The sequence below is a fragment of the Nelumbo lutea genome, chromosome 6 (genome assembly GCF_056320005.1).
Source record: "Nelumbo lutea isolate HS-2025 chromosome 6, American lotus-T2T, whole genome shotgun sequence".
In the NCBI taxonomy this organism is placed as follows: domain Eukaryota; kingdom Viridiplantae; phylum Streptophyta; class Magnoliopsida; order Proteales; family Nelumbonaceae; genus Nelumbo; species Nelumbo lutea.
Window position 1 is genome coordinate 53,950,710 of NC_142689.1, and position 17,093 is coordinate 53,967,802.

Consider the following 17,093-nt stretch of genomic DNA (forward strand, 5'->3'; position numbering starts at 1 on the left):
AGATCAAAACCTTAGGTAATCTGAATCTACACACAATGCTTCTCCAAAAGAAATTCTACACGTTTGATTTGTAATGGTCATTAGTGGCTCGACCTCTCCCCACTTCGTAAAGTAGTTGACTACTACCACTAAGAATGTTTTTTGTCTAGTTGCCGGTGGGAAGGGGCCCAGTACGTCGATCTCCCATTGTGCAAATGACCACGGACTGGTAAGGTACTTTAGGTTGGCAGCCGGTTGGTGCAAGTTGTTGGCACATCGTTGGCATTTGTCGCATTTCCACACTAGCTTGATCGCGTCTGCCTTCATTGTGGGCCAATAATACCCTTACTACAAGGTCTTTTGGGCGAGTGCTCTGCCCCCCAAGTGTCCTCTACTGAGTCCTTCATGAATCTCATGTAAAACCTGGTCTACTTCAGCTCGGTGCAGGCAACGTAGGTTGTGTAGTGTGAATGACCTTCTATATAACTACTCGCCTATGATCATGTAACAAGCTACTTGTCGCTCTATCCTCTGTGTTGCGTTATGCTCTTTCGGTAATATTCCATGGTGCAGATAATCACTGAGCGGATTTATCTAGCTCGACTCTGTTGTCATCACTTGGACAACTTCTTCTACCACCCTTTCTATAGATGAGTGTGGTAAGTCCTCTATGTAACCTGTCCTTTTCGTCGAGTCAATTGTATTGGCTAACTTAGAGAGTGCGTCATGTTAGACAGTTTTGTATGCCCTTAGCTCCAATCAGTTTTGATGTACTTTTGACATTTAGTGTAAATAAATAAAGTACATGTTTGATTCATGTTGTGTGGTATATTTCTGTGTAAGATTGTTAAACTGGACACTTAATGAGACTCGTGTTAGTTTAGAACACACAGCCGTTGGATAAGTCTGGGGAGATTTATCCTGCCAAGGCTGACACTGGTGTGCTGCCAAGTGTTGGGGTGGCTTGTCTCAGCCTCTAGAGTGAGACCCAAGGCACATGCAGTGTAGGATTACTTGAATCCTTGAACCGGACCGGATTTCCAGTATTGCCCTGGACCTTGGAGATTGATGGGCAAAATTGGAAAGTTACACCTGACCCCTAGACTCGATTATGATATTACACTATGTGTCGGATTGGGCTATCTTTGATATGCCAATTAGTGAGATCCTTAGCGGGGGTCAAAACCTAGGTATGTTATGACAGTCTGAGAATTCATCTGAGTGGGTGATGATTGGGGATGCATTCTCTCTGATGGAAACCAAAATGTCAGCAGTTGATTTCAATCGTTGAAATTTTGTTTTGCAAAATTTATATATAAGATATATAGATATATACATTTTCAAAATATTTGCAAATGGTTTTAAATCCCGAGATCCATGTGAGTAGAGAGTGCAACACTGTTCCTTACAGCCGAGGGAGAGGTCCTCTTTTGTCGGATAGTGTTTGAATATTATGGGCTGAGAGGTTATGTGTAAGAACATTCAGGGTTACACCTGATGGGCTGATCTTGCATCTGCCCGCAGTCCCTGGGCTTTTATAAGATGGTTTGGCCCAGGGACCACTTAGTGTAAGTGTTGGGCCCATAGAGTCCATGTGATGGGCTTAGGGGGTTCACTGGGTTCTCTAGTGAATTCGGCTAGGCCTTGTAACAAAGGCTAGGCTGAACCCATGTGGCTGATATGTAGATCAATGCTTGGGTCCCACACCATACAAAGAAGCCCAACTGAGCAGCAATTTGGAAACTTATTGAGCACTGATTACTTATTGGGCCTAAAGCCCATTTCGACTTAGGCTGATATGATCACCCACTTAAGGGGGCGTATTTGGGATTAGGGTTAGCTAAAGGATTAGGGTTCTAACCCTATCCACTCTTGGAGGCCAAATTGAAATGTGATTTGAATCTGGTAACCTCCTGATAAGATTAGGAGTGGGCTGACCTAATCTATAGATAGGATTAAGATTATCCCCTATCCAAATGCTGATTTGGATTGGGATAACTCCTAATAGGATTAGGAGGTTTCTTAATCACTAAAAAAGAAGGAAACCCTAATCTTGAATTACAATAATTCGACCTAGGGTTTTGCAGAGACCACTTCTGCAAGCTTGAGATAGATCTCATCTTCCTAAGCTGAAATCTGCATCCATGCCACTTTTTGCCTTAGGAACTCCTCCAGTCGCCGCCACCTTACTGCTTGGTTCAAACTCCTCTGAAGGGACGATCAAGAAGTTGGTTCTTGAGATCAGTCTTTGCTGAAAGACTGATTTGGTTCGGTGCTCTAAGCCTCCAATGAATTCTTGCAAAGAGTTTGGTACGTAGGATGTACACTATTGGTTCTGCCCCATCGTTGCTGTGTCATCTTCAGCGAGAGCAGATCTTGGATCTTTCTTTGGGCGTGAACACCGACGTTGGGAGTTCTTGATTCTCCGTATCAGGTATAACCCTTTCCTTGATCTTTGGTTCAGATTTGGTTTGGTTTGGTTCGAGTAGGTCATTGAATAATTGATTCTAAAATAAAGGAATACGATTCCTAGTTGATTGAAGGGAGAAAAATTTTTGAAATTCGCCCACCTATTCCACTGCTTTCTTGGTGTCCACACGATGGATTTCTCCCTCCTTTCACATTAGCCTCAGTGTTTTCTAACCATGGTATCTATTGGATATACCAAGAGTGGAAGCCAAGCAAGAGTTCCCATACCTTGGCCAACTAGGCTAACATGGCGGGTTACTAAGCCTCGTATTGTCCATTCACTTGGTTGACAATGAGCTGAGAGTCACTGCATACCACAAGATGTTTAGCCCTGATTTCCTTTGCTAGTGATAGCCCGACTATAAGTGTCTCGTACTCAGTCTCATTGTTCAAAGTTCAGAATAAGAACTGGAGCGCGTATTCTAGTTTTACTTCGCTAGGCCCATAGAGGATTAACCTAACTCCGCTTTCGCTCTGGTTGAACAAGCCATCCACATGGAGTATCCAGAGCTCCTCATCCCAGACTGGACTATCCCGAGCTGGGGCAGGTCCTGTGTTGGTTGAGGCCTCTGAAGTGGTTGCTAGCTCGACCGTTTTAGGGGTTGGTGAGTTGAAGGTACACTCGACGATGAAGACTGTTAGGACCTGCACCTTGATTACTGGTCACAACTCGTACTGGATATCATATTCATTGAGTTTGATGCCCACTTCTTAAGTATCCCTAAGACCTCGGGCTTCTGAAGGATTTGCCTTAGAGGCATGTTGGTCAAAACTATGATAGTGTGAGATTGGAAGTAGGGTCTTAGCTTTTAAGCTGCTAACACTAGAGCAAATGCTAGTTTCTCTATGTTTAGGTATCCGGTCTCGACGACATGTAGTACTTTACTTACATAGTACATAGGTCACTGAACCTTTTCTAATTCTCTAACTAGGATCGAGCTAACTACCTCATCACTCGTGGAGCAATAGAGCTTGAGCTCATCCTCGGTCTTAGGTTTAGTCAATAAGGATGGAGTACTTAGGTATTGTTTCAACTCATTAAAGGCGAGCTAACACTCTTTGGTCCACTCAAAGTCTTGGTTCTTTTTAATTGCTTTGAAAAATTGTAAACACTACCCAGTCGTATGTCTTGTATTGCGTGGATTTTTTTTTTATGTTTGCTCTAATGCCACGTCGGCTAACTATATATCCAAAGAACTTACCCGACATCACAGCGAAGGCGCACTTGTTCGGGTTGAGTTTCATTTTGTACTTTCTTAAAGCATTAAAAACACATTCCAAGTCGGCAATCAAAGAATTTGAAAACCAAGTTTTGACAAGCATGCCATCTACATAACACTCTACTTTATTTCTAATTAAATTTGAGAAAACATTGTTTACAAGTTATCGGAAAGTTGCTCTAGCATTTTTAGTCTGAAGGCATGATGACTTTATAATAGTACAAGCCCATCTCGGTTACAAAGGCAGTTTTCTCTTCCTTAGTCAGGTCCATAGAGATCTAGTTATAGTCAGAGAATGCATCCATGAAACTCAACAGCTTGAACGCTGAGGTCGCATCTATTAGGCAGTTAATTTGCGGGAGAGGGAAGCTCTCTTTTGGGCATGCTCGGTTCAGGTCAATATAGTCAACGCACATGCGCCACTTGTCGTTGGCCTTCTTTACTAGTATTGGATTTGCAATCCAGCTTGGGTACTGGGCTTCTCTCATGAAGTCCGGTGTAAGCAGCTTCCCTACTTCTTTGTCCACTACTTTCCATCTTTCCGGGGTGAGGTTCCTTTTCCTCTACCAGACTGGTCTGATCGTGGGGTCAACATTTAAATTGTGAGTTATTATTTTAGGGTATATCCGATCATTTTTGCTGCTGACCAAGCAAAAACATCTAAGTTATTAAGTAGAAAACTTACCAAGTTGGAGCGCACTGGTTCAATTCGATGAGCCCCTATCTATACCGTCTTCTTTGGATTGGTCTTCGAGACTGGCACTAGGATGGTATCTTCCATGTGCCGAGCTCACTCATCTATGTTCTTAGGAGGCAGATCCAGGTCGATGTCAATTGCAATCTTGCCTTTCACCTTCAGGGCTGCTACGTAACACTTGCGAGACTCTAGTTGGTCACCTCGCTACCTCCAGCGGTTGGGAACTTTATAGTCAGGTGGTACGTTGATACTACCACCCGGAGGTCGTGCAGGATAGGTCGGCCTAGGATGACGTTATACGGGGAGGGAGTGGCAACCACTAAGAAGTCGTGATCAAACCGAACTATGTTGGGGGGTGACCTGCTGCAACTGGTACCCTCACCGACCAAGGGGCTAACTACTTCCCCGCTAAAGCCAACCAAGGGTACATCTGCTGGCTGCAAATCTTTTCTATCGAGCTCCAAGCGCTCGAATGCTTCCTTAAAGATGATGTCGGTTGAGCTCCCTGAGTCGACTAGGATTCTCTTCACTTTGAAGTCATTGACTAGTAACTTAACCACCAGGGCATCATCGTGCGGATATTGTATTCCACATTTGTCATCTTTTGTGAAGTATATCACTTCTTCTTTTCTGGGGCGCTTTGGTGGATGGTCGTTGTCATGCTCAAGTTCTCTAACAAAGTTCTTCCCCACCGAAGTAGTACATCTGACCACTATAGACCCTCTAGTGTTCATGTTAATGACCCCTCGGACAGGTCGCTCTTGTTGTTGGTTTATTGGAGCCAGGTCTCCATCTTGTTCCCTACTCATTTGAGGTGCCTCACTATGTTGTTCAGCAGGTTGGCCTTCTTCTTCTCTTTTTATGAACTATTTGAGGTACCCGCGTCATATTAGTTCCTTGATCTCATTCTTCATGTTCCAACAATTCTTAGTGTCATGACCTATGTCACAATGGAAATGGCAGTATTTGTTAGGGTTTTTGTTAGTGGAGTCGCCCTTCATCTTGGGCGACCACTTTACATACTCTGCTGATTTTATTTGCATTAGTATTTCTCCCCTTTTCGCATTCAGGGGGTATATGTTTTAGTGTATAAAGGGGGAGTTCCAGATCACTGGCCTAATCTAGAGCTCTGATAAGGAGACTTGCTTTTTCTTCTGGGTGAGCTGCTTCGCTGACATCTTGGTGATTGACTTCTCTTTGGAGACTTTCTTTTCCTCTTTGACTTGTTGCTTCCTTCTTATTCTTCAGTTCGCTTCCTCTTTCCAGACAACTCTAACCGTGATCCTTGGGCTTCTTCTACTTTTATGAATTTGTTCGCAACTACAAGGAATTTCTCCATGGTAGCTAAGGGTTCAGTTCCATCTCCCAGCGTAAGTCGAGGTGATGTAAGCCGTTCTTGGCTACGGTGAGTTACATTGCTGGGTCATAGAACTGGTGCGCATCGACCCTAGCGGGAGCCACTATGTGATCGACTACAGGGGGAGGCACATTCAATGGTGCGATGGTCAGGTTTAGAGGGACTTCTGTTTGTCTGATGGTCATTGAGGGGACTTCTGGGATCATCCCAAGCTGCCTAGTGACTTGATTGTTGTTGTTGGAGGGCTGGTTTCTTGAGGATGCCATTTGTGTTAGGACGTGAAGAATAAAAGGATGAGAACTTAAGCTTTTGTGTCGTTGTTCCCATAGATGGCGCCAATTGATGTAATGCAATCTGGCTGCTCTCGTGTGTAAGGTAATTCGGACGCTGATTCGGATGATACCTTGTTAGGGTTGAGTTGTGCTAGGCCGAGTTGTAGATGGTCGAGCTGTTTTGTTCTATAAGAGAGATAGAGTTAGAGTGCCCGAGCTATTTTTACCCAGGTGGGCACTCTGATGCTTAAGCTAGAGAATTGTTTTTGAAGGTTCTTTAGGAGATAAGAATGCTTGAGAGCTTAATTGTGTGTACCTTTACTGGTAGGAATGAGGACTTTATATAGGTGTGAGTGGCCTAGGCCTTCTCACAACGGGTCTCATATTCTCACGAAGCCATTTTCGCTTGGTTGGGTGAGTAATTACGTTGGTTACACAATCTACATGCGGGTTACGGTCCATCCGATTAACTCTGATGCGTGCGATGCGGTAGGCCGACCTAATGGTCGATGCATTAATGCTTCGGAGATCTCGGGCTGGTAACATATTTACAAGACAAGTCAACAGGCTCACCTTGCAGGTCACCATAGGTTCTTACAACTCGACCAGTCTCTGAGGTAGGTTGCTATATGTCGGGGGACCTGTTAGCTCGGCTTAGGTGAGGTGTTTTAGGCTGACTTGTCGAGCTGGTTCGCTTACTTAGCATCGAGGTGTTGCTTGAAGGCCACGTGCCACGATGTAATTTGGAGGACCAAATTACCCATCATCAACTCCAAATTACCCTTCATTTGTAACCTTCATCTCGTGCCACATTTCTTCCTAATAAGCAAAAACTCTTTGGTCTTTGAAAAATTAGTAAATTAGCACTAGATAGACCTATTTGGTCGGTAATGAAAGATCATAATTATAACTTTTTCCATTGAAGTATCAACTCCATAACTCACCATTTATGTTAGCCAAAAAAATAAGGAAAAAAGAGAGAAAAAAACTATGGCAAACACCCCTTGTGATAAAAGTATTTTCTAAGGTGGATCCTCGATCAACACTTCACAATTCCATTATACATGCTTTTGAAATGAGTGAGTTTCTAAGTGATGATCCTGAGGAGAGGTACACACTTTTATCCGATACAAACCAGTTGTAACCCACTTGGACATAATTACTTTCATATGAATTGAGGTTGAAGGCATTTTAGCCCTTAAATTTTAAAGCTTTTCCTTCTTACCATTCTCATATTTCATGTTCTTCTACATTATCTGAGAATTGAATACTTTTTTCTATATTACAATTTGAGGAGATGTTTGACATTTCTGATGCATACTTAGACCCTATCTTGGCCTGCCATCACATCACACCCTTTTCTTGCTTATATATGTTGATTATTCTTAGCTTTTTCATGCAAACCATTGCTTTATTTAACAAAAATCCCACAGTTCTATGTTTTCAAAGGCTTCTTAAGAAATTGACTTGATTAAAGATTTTTGATTAAAGTAATTGAATATCAACTTCATTAATTATACTTGCCAATATTCAATTGGTCATGTCAACCTCCGATTTAACTAGAATATTTTATTAGGAAAAGTGCCCAATGCATATTTCTGATTTTCACTTCAGAGTTATAAATATTCAAAATGTCAAAAGCCCATACTCTATGCATCCATACCTGCCCGTAAATTAGCATCAATTCCAAAATGACATCTACCCTTAATGTAATTTAAGCCTACAAATTCTGACCCTAGACTGAACCGTCATTCTCCCATTTTATTATCATTAAGGGGTAAATATACAACAGAATATTCTTGCACAAGAATGCAACTCTACAACATAAAATTTACCTAATAATAATAATAATAATAATAATAATAATAACTAGAAAACGGAATACATAGACGATAAGGGAAAGGCCCGGGCAGTCCTACCTACATGATTCGATCGGACAGTGCAGGGAGCCTTCTAAAGAAGTTCAAAGCTGGTGGTGACATCCGATCTCGGAACATCGGATGGCGCAGATAATAGAACCCTGACGCCATTGCGACCATCTTCGATGGGACAAGATACAACACGATGGCTACGATGAAGCACAGCCCCACAAAAATTGCCGTCGCTCGTGGGTCCCTCCACGTCACTAGAGCCTGCACTCGCTCTCCCTGCGTCGCGAAGTCTCCTAACACTGTTTGTACACGTGCCGCAAGAGTCCGTAATTTATCATACCTAGCGCGTATTATTTCTTGTGATCTAGTACTCGGTACTGTATCGAACTCCTCATCTAACTCGTCTCGATCAATGAATTCTGCTTGAGAGATCTTTGGGCAAGGTTGCGGAAATGGGTCCCGCGCTCGAAAACGGTAGTTCCATGCTCCGATCACAAACACGTAAAACAAGAATGTGGGGATGATCAGATCTGGAAACCACACGAGCATCACGAGTAATGCATGAACGAGCAGCGTAGCGGTCGGGTTCTTCCACGAACGTGTATCATCCACCCACCTTACCACATCGATAACCCCTGCGATCACGTTGATGATCCGAAACCAATTGGCACGTACTTTTCGCATGCTGAACGCGTGCGAATCTAAGTCAAGCATGTAAAGCACCACCTCACGTCGCAATGGCGGTTCTGATCGAGACAAGTGTAAGGCCACGATCTTTGATGCTGTGCTCCTTAACATCTCCTGTCGAAAGACACCAAGAGGCCTGATATGGTGCATCAGAGGCAGTAAGGGTTGTGTGTACACGTGAAGCATATCAAGGGTGGGAACAGCACGAGTGAATCGTACAGCAAGCTCAATATCACCCATCTTCTTCACTCCTGTGGGAGTCAAAAGGAGCAATGGATACGTATTCCTGTACACTCTGTCTGTCTCTAAAGTAGATATACGTATTCGTACTTTTCCAATACGAAAATCTGGACGCGTGGATTCTTTTGGACCATCCTTTTCGTATACTCCCCAGTTGTCAAATACACCAACTGTGAGTACTGTACACGGATCATACACCTTCCACGTGTACTGTTCATTCCACTTGGGGTCCAAGCTATCTGCCACGGTACGTGATCGTACCCACTTTTGTCCGTACTTGGCAACTGCATATGCGTCGGTTGATCCCTTACCGTTGATTGTTTTCATCGGAAGAAGATTCTTGCATCCAACGATTCCAAGCTCGACCGCACCAACAGGTGGTTTCCAGAGCTGTCTCGCGGTTGGACGGTAGTCGCTACACACATGAGCTGCTTCATCCATAACATGATATCCACCGTCGAAGCAGAGGCGCAGGTGGGCCCGACCTTTGTAGGCCCTCTTCTCGTTGTCGGCGCCTTCAAGACTGAACCACCGGGATACCACTTTCCGGTCATCCACCCGCCTTTCTATGGTTGCAAGTGGTATTCTGGCCACCCCCAACACCACCGTTCCTTTTGATTGCCGGTTTTCTAAGCTGAAAACAAGGTGATCGCAGAACGGTTCTGCTGCGACAAAGATGAGATCTTCATTCCACGAGGGTGATCCGTTACGGCTCACAGAGATTCTAGTTTTCAATACCTGAGCCCCTAACTGAGCTTTGACTTGGAAACTTGACTCTCTGGTTGCCGTCGATGGTAGAATATCTTGAGCTTCGATCACCGTTGCTCTGAGATACCATAACTTGGGTGAAAGATAGACTTTTGACCGCGAGCTTACATTACCGGCTGTGTCGGTTTTCCATGCATCAGAAAATGCCTCATCAGCTTGTGTGCCTATCCACGTGGCAAGCATCAGATCACCGCTGTGGGCCCCGCCACCTTCTAGTCGATACCATTGTGGGGCCAGGGGGCTATCAGGTGGGTCCCTTAGCGGGATCTCCGTGATGTCGAAACAAACACCACCGAGGAAATTTCCTTCTGCCGCGTCGGATGTGGGATTGGATGTGGCTGGATCCCACACAGAGACTTCCAACATGGACGATGACTCTGGTGCGTCCCGGCCGAAGGCGAATGTCTGGTCCCATTCGAAGAATGTGGCTTTCCGGGCGGGTTTGGATCTTACCTGGCAGCTCGTAACCGCGATCTTGACGACAGGATTGCCGTTGGTTGGGAGGGATCGGGCTTTCACCACTTTGACAAAGAGGTAGTGCATTTTCTCAACAAGATCGTAAGATGACCGCTCCCCTGGAATTCTATCAGGTGGGTCCCTCGAGGAATTCTCAGCAGTGGCTGTCCTGTAAATAGGACGTGCGGCATTGAACACAGCGGCTCTAACTTCCGGCATCGTGGCTGTTACCGTGGCTGACATCACTTCTGCAGGAAGCGGGGCCTCTGGTGCGGATTTATTTTCAGAGTCAACTTGCGTCGGTTGTTGTGATGATGGATCGACTGGATTTTTACTTGCTTCAGGCTGTGGTGGGTCAGATTTCGGTGGTTTCATAGGCTCAGGGTCAGGGGTATTTTCTGGCGGTGGTCCTGCAGGTTCTGCAGCTGAGGCTAGTTCATCTGGTGATGATGGAGTCGCTGTTTCATCGAGCTTTACGGCCTCGGGTTGAGGATCTGCTGGGGCAGGTGGGTCAGGCTCGGCTGGCTTCTCAGTCGCTGTTTCAGCCTTGACGGCATCTGCTGCTGTTGCCTCTGCAGAGGCAGGTGCTTCAACTTCTGCTGCTGGTGGGTCAATTTTCTTTTCCTCTGCAGGTGGTGGTGTTGATGGGGGCGGTGGTGAAAGTGGAGAAATGAACTCATCTATGTAGTAAATCTTCAAACCAATCTCACCTTGAATCCAAGTAAACCAGCTTTTCTTCTCCAAAGGAAAATAAATTAGCGCCTCTTCTCCCTTCCTCACAAACTGGGCTGAATTCAGCCTGACGCGGCCAAGAAAATTGCTTCGGCGGGTAGGCCCCATTCGCCTATCATGGTAGACATCAATTTCAAGCATGTCGCCAAATACGTCAGACGGACCATCAACATTGAACTCAAGCACCTCGTTCCACGTTGGGTTCAAATCACGGATCACCGTTTGAGTCCTTCTCCGTTGCCCATAATAATCAACCACCACATATGGACTGGACGTCCCCTGCCCATCCTTGGGCATGAGATTACGAGCATCAACAACCTCCGCAATTAGTTTCCGCATCGTAGTTGCCATAATCAGAGAGTTTCTGACTTAGAATTATTGCGCTTTTCCGACTGTTTTTTTGTATAATCACATCGTTTAATTTGATGCAGGAGGAGCCAGAGAGAGAGAGAGAGGGGGAGAGAGTTAGAGAGAGAGAGAGAGAGAGGGAGATAACTATGTTGCAATAGTGGTGAATTATGAAGATGAAAGGATTAAAGAGAGAAAGAGAGAGATAAAGTAAACTGGCGGTGGTGGATTTCCTAGTTGTAAAAGAAGGGGAGAGAAGAAGAAAGCTGAGATAATGCCATAATGGAGGTGCTTAACGTGATGGGCAAGCAGCCTTATGGCCTTGGCCAGGCCATCTTTTCTACTTTGCTTCGTAAACAAAACCAACACTTTTATTGAAGATTCTCACAATCAAGACACCTTTTATCAACAGGAACTTCTGTTGGGTCCATGCACTGTGTGTTAGATGTAGGAACAACACTTTTCAAAGATACGTGGCTTTTTTATGGCTTGAATCACCGACCATTGTTAATTTTGTCGACTGCAATCTTTAGTGTAAGTGAGAAAATTGACGACGTATGCTTTTTCTTGCATTGCTTTGTGGCACAGGCTAGTGGGGGTTGCATAGGAGGAGGCGTACGTGGACAGGCGTCCAGGATATACCATGCATGCACGTCGAACTGAGCAAGGAAAGCTGATAATCGAGGGTGATTGCTTGCTTTGTGCTAGTTGGGTCGGGCTGGAAGTCAATTTTTCTTTTTTTCCGATCGGGCGGCCAAGGTAACATGGTGTGGTAATAATTTAAAGGGTGTTCGCCACTATGTATGATCTTATTTTATAAAATAAGAACTGCTGTTTCAGGAAAAAAACTTAAAATGGGATGATCAATTGAACTAGGGTTTGGTCAAGGTAACCCGTTTCTACACTACAACAAAAAATGGCCTATAGATAACATTAACCACCGTCATAGATCTATAGTGTCGGTTTATTCACAAATGATTCTCCACCGGCCAGTCGGTCACAACGGAAAAGTCACTATAACGTCCCTTCGCTGGTAAGTAGTGAGGGATAAATTGGTCAACTTTTTGTGTTTATTTGTTGATAATATTAGGTCTTACGTTATTTTTTTGAATAAATCTCTTAAACTATCCTTTCTGATTACTTACATGAACGAAATATCAAATTTATCTTTCGCTATTTATTAAATTTTCAAAATAAAACCCAAATGATGAAAAATCCCTGATTTTAAAGTTTACTTGATACCAACTGTGACTGTGGCTGTTCAATGAGGCCCCGGTTTTCTGTTGGAAGTTGCAGCGGTCCCGGTTTACTTGATACCATCTGCCGTTTCCCTAACCAGACTAACCTCTCCCTCTCCAACAACTCCATCAACCCCTCTCTCCCCGATGACATCTCTGCCTGTCAAAAATTGTAGCACCTGGACCTCTCGGAGAACTACCTTGTGGGTCCAATCCCGTCCACACTTGCTAATATTACAATTCTTCGTAGCCTCATCCTGAGTGGAAACAATTTCTCCGACAATATTCCAGAGAGCTTTGGATGATTCCAGAGACTTGAGGAGCTGGCTCTCATCGGGGATCTCCTCAATGGAACCATACCTTCTTGTAAATATTTCCACTCTTAGAGTGCTTAATCTGGCTTACAACCCGTATACACCCAGTCAAATTCCGGCGGACATCGGTAACTTGACGAACCTGGAATTTCTCTGGCTTACTAGGTCTAATCTCGTGAGGTAACTTGAGGAACCTGGAATTTCCGGAGAGATCGAGGTAATTAACCACCAGTAGGCTCCCAAGTTCCTTTGGAATTTCTCCGAAAAGCCCATTGTAGAGAGGTACAGCACACTGAGCTTCGTCATTGACTGGATAAGAGGAACGAAGGGGGACAACGAAGTCATCTCGTTCTTGTAAATATTTCTTTTGGAACGAAAGGCTCATCACTGAAGATTGAGATCCAGAGGAACCAAGTCATCTCGTTCCCATCCATGGTGATTCCCGGACCTTACGGACAGAGCTTGCTGGCGGTTCCAGAATGGCTGAACAAGGGGGACAACGTATGGAAGACGACAGCTACGACATTACTATTGGCGGAGCCGGTTCTGTGCAGGCTGGCTCTCACCTCCTTAACCATGTAGTTGCTCTCTTCTCAATCTCATTATAATCTTTGGAGATGGTTGTAACCGATCTTTCAGCCAAAGATTCATCACTGAATGGGTCTAATGGTCAAAGGTTGTGGTGGAGCCAATGCAACTTTAATTGAGTCATCCGTTTGGGTTCCCTTGAAGCATCAGAGGTTGTACCAAAGCCATTCTATCTCAAGGGACAATTCCGACCTTCTTTCCCTTTTTCTTATTCTTCATCCCTGTTTGAGAACACTTAAAAGAAGTACTTATCTAAACAAGTACTTCTTTTAAGACATGGGGCCACACATTAAGTGGTTTTTAAGTACTTATGGGTGTTTGGTAAAAAAGAGGGTAAGAAGTAAGGCGACTTTGGAGTATTGGAATCTAGAAAAAATGGTATTCTCTTTTAGGATCGTTGAGATGTGTCTGACATTAGATGAGGTAGCTTATCTCCTACGAATGCCTATTGAAGATGAGATTGCCTTCCAGTTGCCAAGCAGGGGTACAAAGCCGACTTGTGCCAATTCATAGCATGCAAAAAGTCTCAACTACAGATGGTAGGTGAAGAATCCATTACAATCCAGTTTCTTCTAAATCGTAGCACCCAAGTCTTCAAATCATATAAGCCATAGAAAAATAGGGAATGACAGAAAAATGTCTTGCTCATGGCGATCGTAGGACATCTCCTCTTTCCACTTGACCACAAAAGGATTCATACAATACTAGTTATAGTATTGCATCAAATCAAAGAAGCATCATCAGTCACCTTGGTTCCCATGATCTTAGCAGAAATTCTAAAGGGTCTAAACATGTTGTAGACACATAGAGCATGGTCGTTCTGTGGATCCCTCCAGATCTTGTAGTTGTGGTTGATACAACATCTGTCACATTTTTTCATCCACAACGGAAAGTTTTTATCTCAGCCCACATACAAGGTAAAAGAAATATTGAGCACTAATCCACAAACAACAACATTGACAGAGAAACAAAACATGGCGTATTTGCAAAGGGCCATAGAAGGAAACATTAATTGGAACATTGGGTTGTCTATCCAAGAAGGGTGCAATCAACCTCACTTAGTCGCAAAAGGAAAAAAGAGCATGGTTCTAACAGGTTTATATGGATCAGTACCATACGTCTCAATACGAGTCCTAAGGCAACTAGGCTTCTTATAGTTCATTCCAACCATTGATGACATCAAAGGGGACATGGTTAATCTTATCAAGTATTGTGGAAACATGGAAAGGAGGGTCAAAGAGCATTGGGTTCTGGTAAAAGGGAATTCTCTACCTTGTTGCCAGCCTCCAAGCCGATGTGTGTTGTACATACAGGGATTGGGTGTACAGTCAAGGTTTTCCGTCACCCCTAGCGCCACCGTCTGAGCTCCCCACCCCTGTAAGGCCTTCATCCAAAGGTACCATATCAAAGGAATCCCTCAAGCACCCTTTAGATTACCCATACTTGAAAGCAACACTATAACTTCATAAGCAAAATAGATAAATCAAAGGAAAATGGAAATAGAAGAGTCAGATTTAAGGAAGGAACTTATGGAATTAAAAGAGAGATTGGAAAGTCAAAGGAAAAAGTTGAGTGAAGCCCAAGCAGTTCATTTTGAAACAATGAAGATATTATTAGAGGCGCTTCAAGAGAAGCAAAGGTTGGAAGTCAAAACCAAGGAAACTTGACGCCAGCTCCATCAAGCTAGGAATGAGGCTTTTAGTGCCAATGTCAGATACGAAGAGTTAGTCAACCGCATGGAAGCATACACAATGCAAGCGGCAAATCGAATGGTGATACTCAAAGGCACTTTGACTTACTATGGCATTGACATTCCTCCCAACTGATCAATATTATTGTATTTCCTTTTCTTTTTGAAAAAAAGTGGATGTAATGAACATTAATGAATGAGCTATCTTTTGTTTTGGGCCATTATTGTTTCACTCAAATACTAACAAAATCATCAAATTCATCAAATTAACTCATCAAATATCAAATTTGGCAAATTAACTTGTCAAATAGCAAAGATCAGAATCAAAGCATCAAATCAACTCATAAAATAGAAAAAATTAAAATCAAAGCATCGAAATCAAATATAAGTTGTCAAATCAATTCATCCAATCAAAGCATTAAAAATCAAAATCAAATTTACCAAATTCTTCAAGCCAATTCATCAAATATCAAAAATCAAAACATAAAAACCAAAATTAAGTCTACAAAGTTCATCAAATCAACCCATAAAATATAATAAAAAAAAAATCATCAAAATCAAAATAAAAACCAAGAAAAGAAAGAAAATAAAAAAATAAAGAATAAAAAAAGTCAAATCAATCTCATCAAATGTTGAAAAACAATATCTTTGTTTTCTCTCTTGCAACCAGTGAATAATTTTTGACCTACTCCAGGCCAACACGAGGGCCAATAGAATTGTGACCCATTCCTTCGCCCGCACCATGGCAACCGAAGGCACGACCTTGGAGGGCTCAAGGCAGCAGGACACAACTAATGTGGAGACTGCTATACCCGTTACTGTTTCATATAGTGAATTTCTCCGTCTTCAAGAAAAGTTTTCAGAAATGTATGCTCGGGTGGATTAACTCTCAGAAAGAAATTCTACAAACCCACAAACCACTACCCAAGCTCAAACCTTTTCCATCCCCACCACTACTGGGATGCCTATCCCGTTCGTATTCATTGCAGGTACCACATCACTGACTCCAAGGCCACAACCTACCATCTTCACCAAGCAACCCACAACTCCAAAAGTCAACCAAGTCAATGTTAGGCAATTTTGTATGCCCTTAGTTTTAATCAGTTTTGATGTACTTTTGACATTTAGTATAAATGAATAAAGTGCATGTTTGATTCATATTATGTGGTGTGTTTTTGTGTAAGACCCTTAATTTGGACACTTAATGAGACTCGTGTTAGTTTAGAATGTTCACAGTCGTTGGATAAGTCTGGGGAGATTTATCCTGTCAAGGCTGACATTGGTGTGCTACCAAGTGTTGGAGTGGCCTGTCTCAGCCGCCAGGGTGAGACCCAAGGCACATGCAGTGTAGGATTACTTGAATATTTGAATTGGACCAGATTTCCAGTATTGCCCTGGACCTTGGAGACTGATGGAAAAACTGGAAAGTTACACCTGACCCCTAGATTCGATTATGATACTACACTATGTGTAGGATCGTACCAACTTAGAAGTATACCAGTGGAGGAAATGACATCAAAACTGAGGTATCCGATGCCTAAGGAGGAAATGGTAAGGATGCTCATAAAAACTCTAGGTGAGCCATATTATTTAATGTTGATTGCCCAACCTCTTAAGGATTTTAATGATGTTGTCAAGGGGGCCACAAGGATCGAGGAGGCCATAAGGAAAGAAAGAATCAATCCTTCAATTGGGAGAGTTGGCTTAGCCCAAACCCTTGTTAGAAAACCCTCCATCAAGAAGAAGTTAGAAATGAAGGGATAAGTTATCCATCACATGGACGCCCAAAGATTGTGGAATAAGGGGGCGAATTTCAAAAATTTTTCTCTCCCTTCAACTAGAAATCGAATTCCCTATTTAGAAAAACATATTTTCAAGGATCATTCTTGAACTATAAACTGAAATAGATCTGAACCAAAAGGAGTAGGAAGGGATAATACCTGATACAGAGAAATAGTATCTCCCAATGGAGGTGTTCACACCCAAGGAAGGATCCAAAATCTGCTCCCACTGAAGATGGCACAGTGCAGGGTGGAGCAGAATCAACAGTGTTCTTCCAAAAGAACTTGACCCTTCGCAAATATCAACTGGATGACTTGTGAATACAACTCCAACCAATCTTTTCTCCAAAATATAGGTATCAAGATCAAATCTTGATTTCTCCTAA

At 43.2% G+C, this 17,093-nt stretch overlaps 1 protein-coding gene across 1 annotated transcript; it reads right to left on the reverse strand.

Moving 5' to 3' along the window:
• Positions 1-7,730: 7,730 nt before the first annotated feature.
• LOC148848933 (C2 calcium/lipid-binding plant phosphoribosyltransferase family protein) lies at positions 7,731-11,437 on the reverse strand. The gene has a single exon (XM_088952650.1). The coding sequence runs from the start codon at positions 11,097-11,099 to the stop codon at positions 7,914-7,916; it is 3,186 nt and encodes a 1,061-aa protein (XP_088808776.1). The 5' UTR covers positions 11,100-11,437; the 3' UTR covers positions 7,731-7,913.
• Between the last annotated feature and the right edge of the window lie 5,656 nt (positions 11,438-17,093).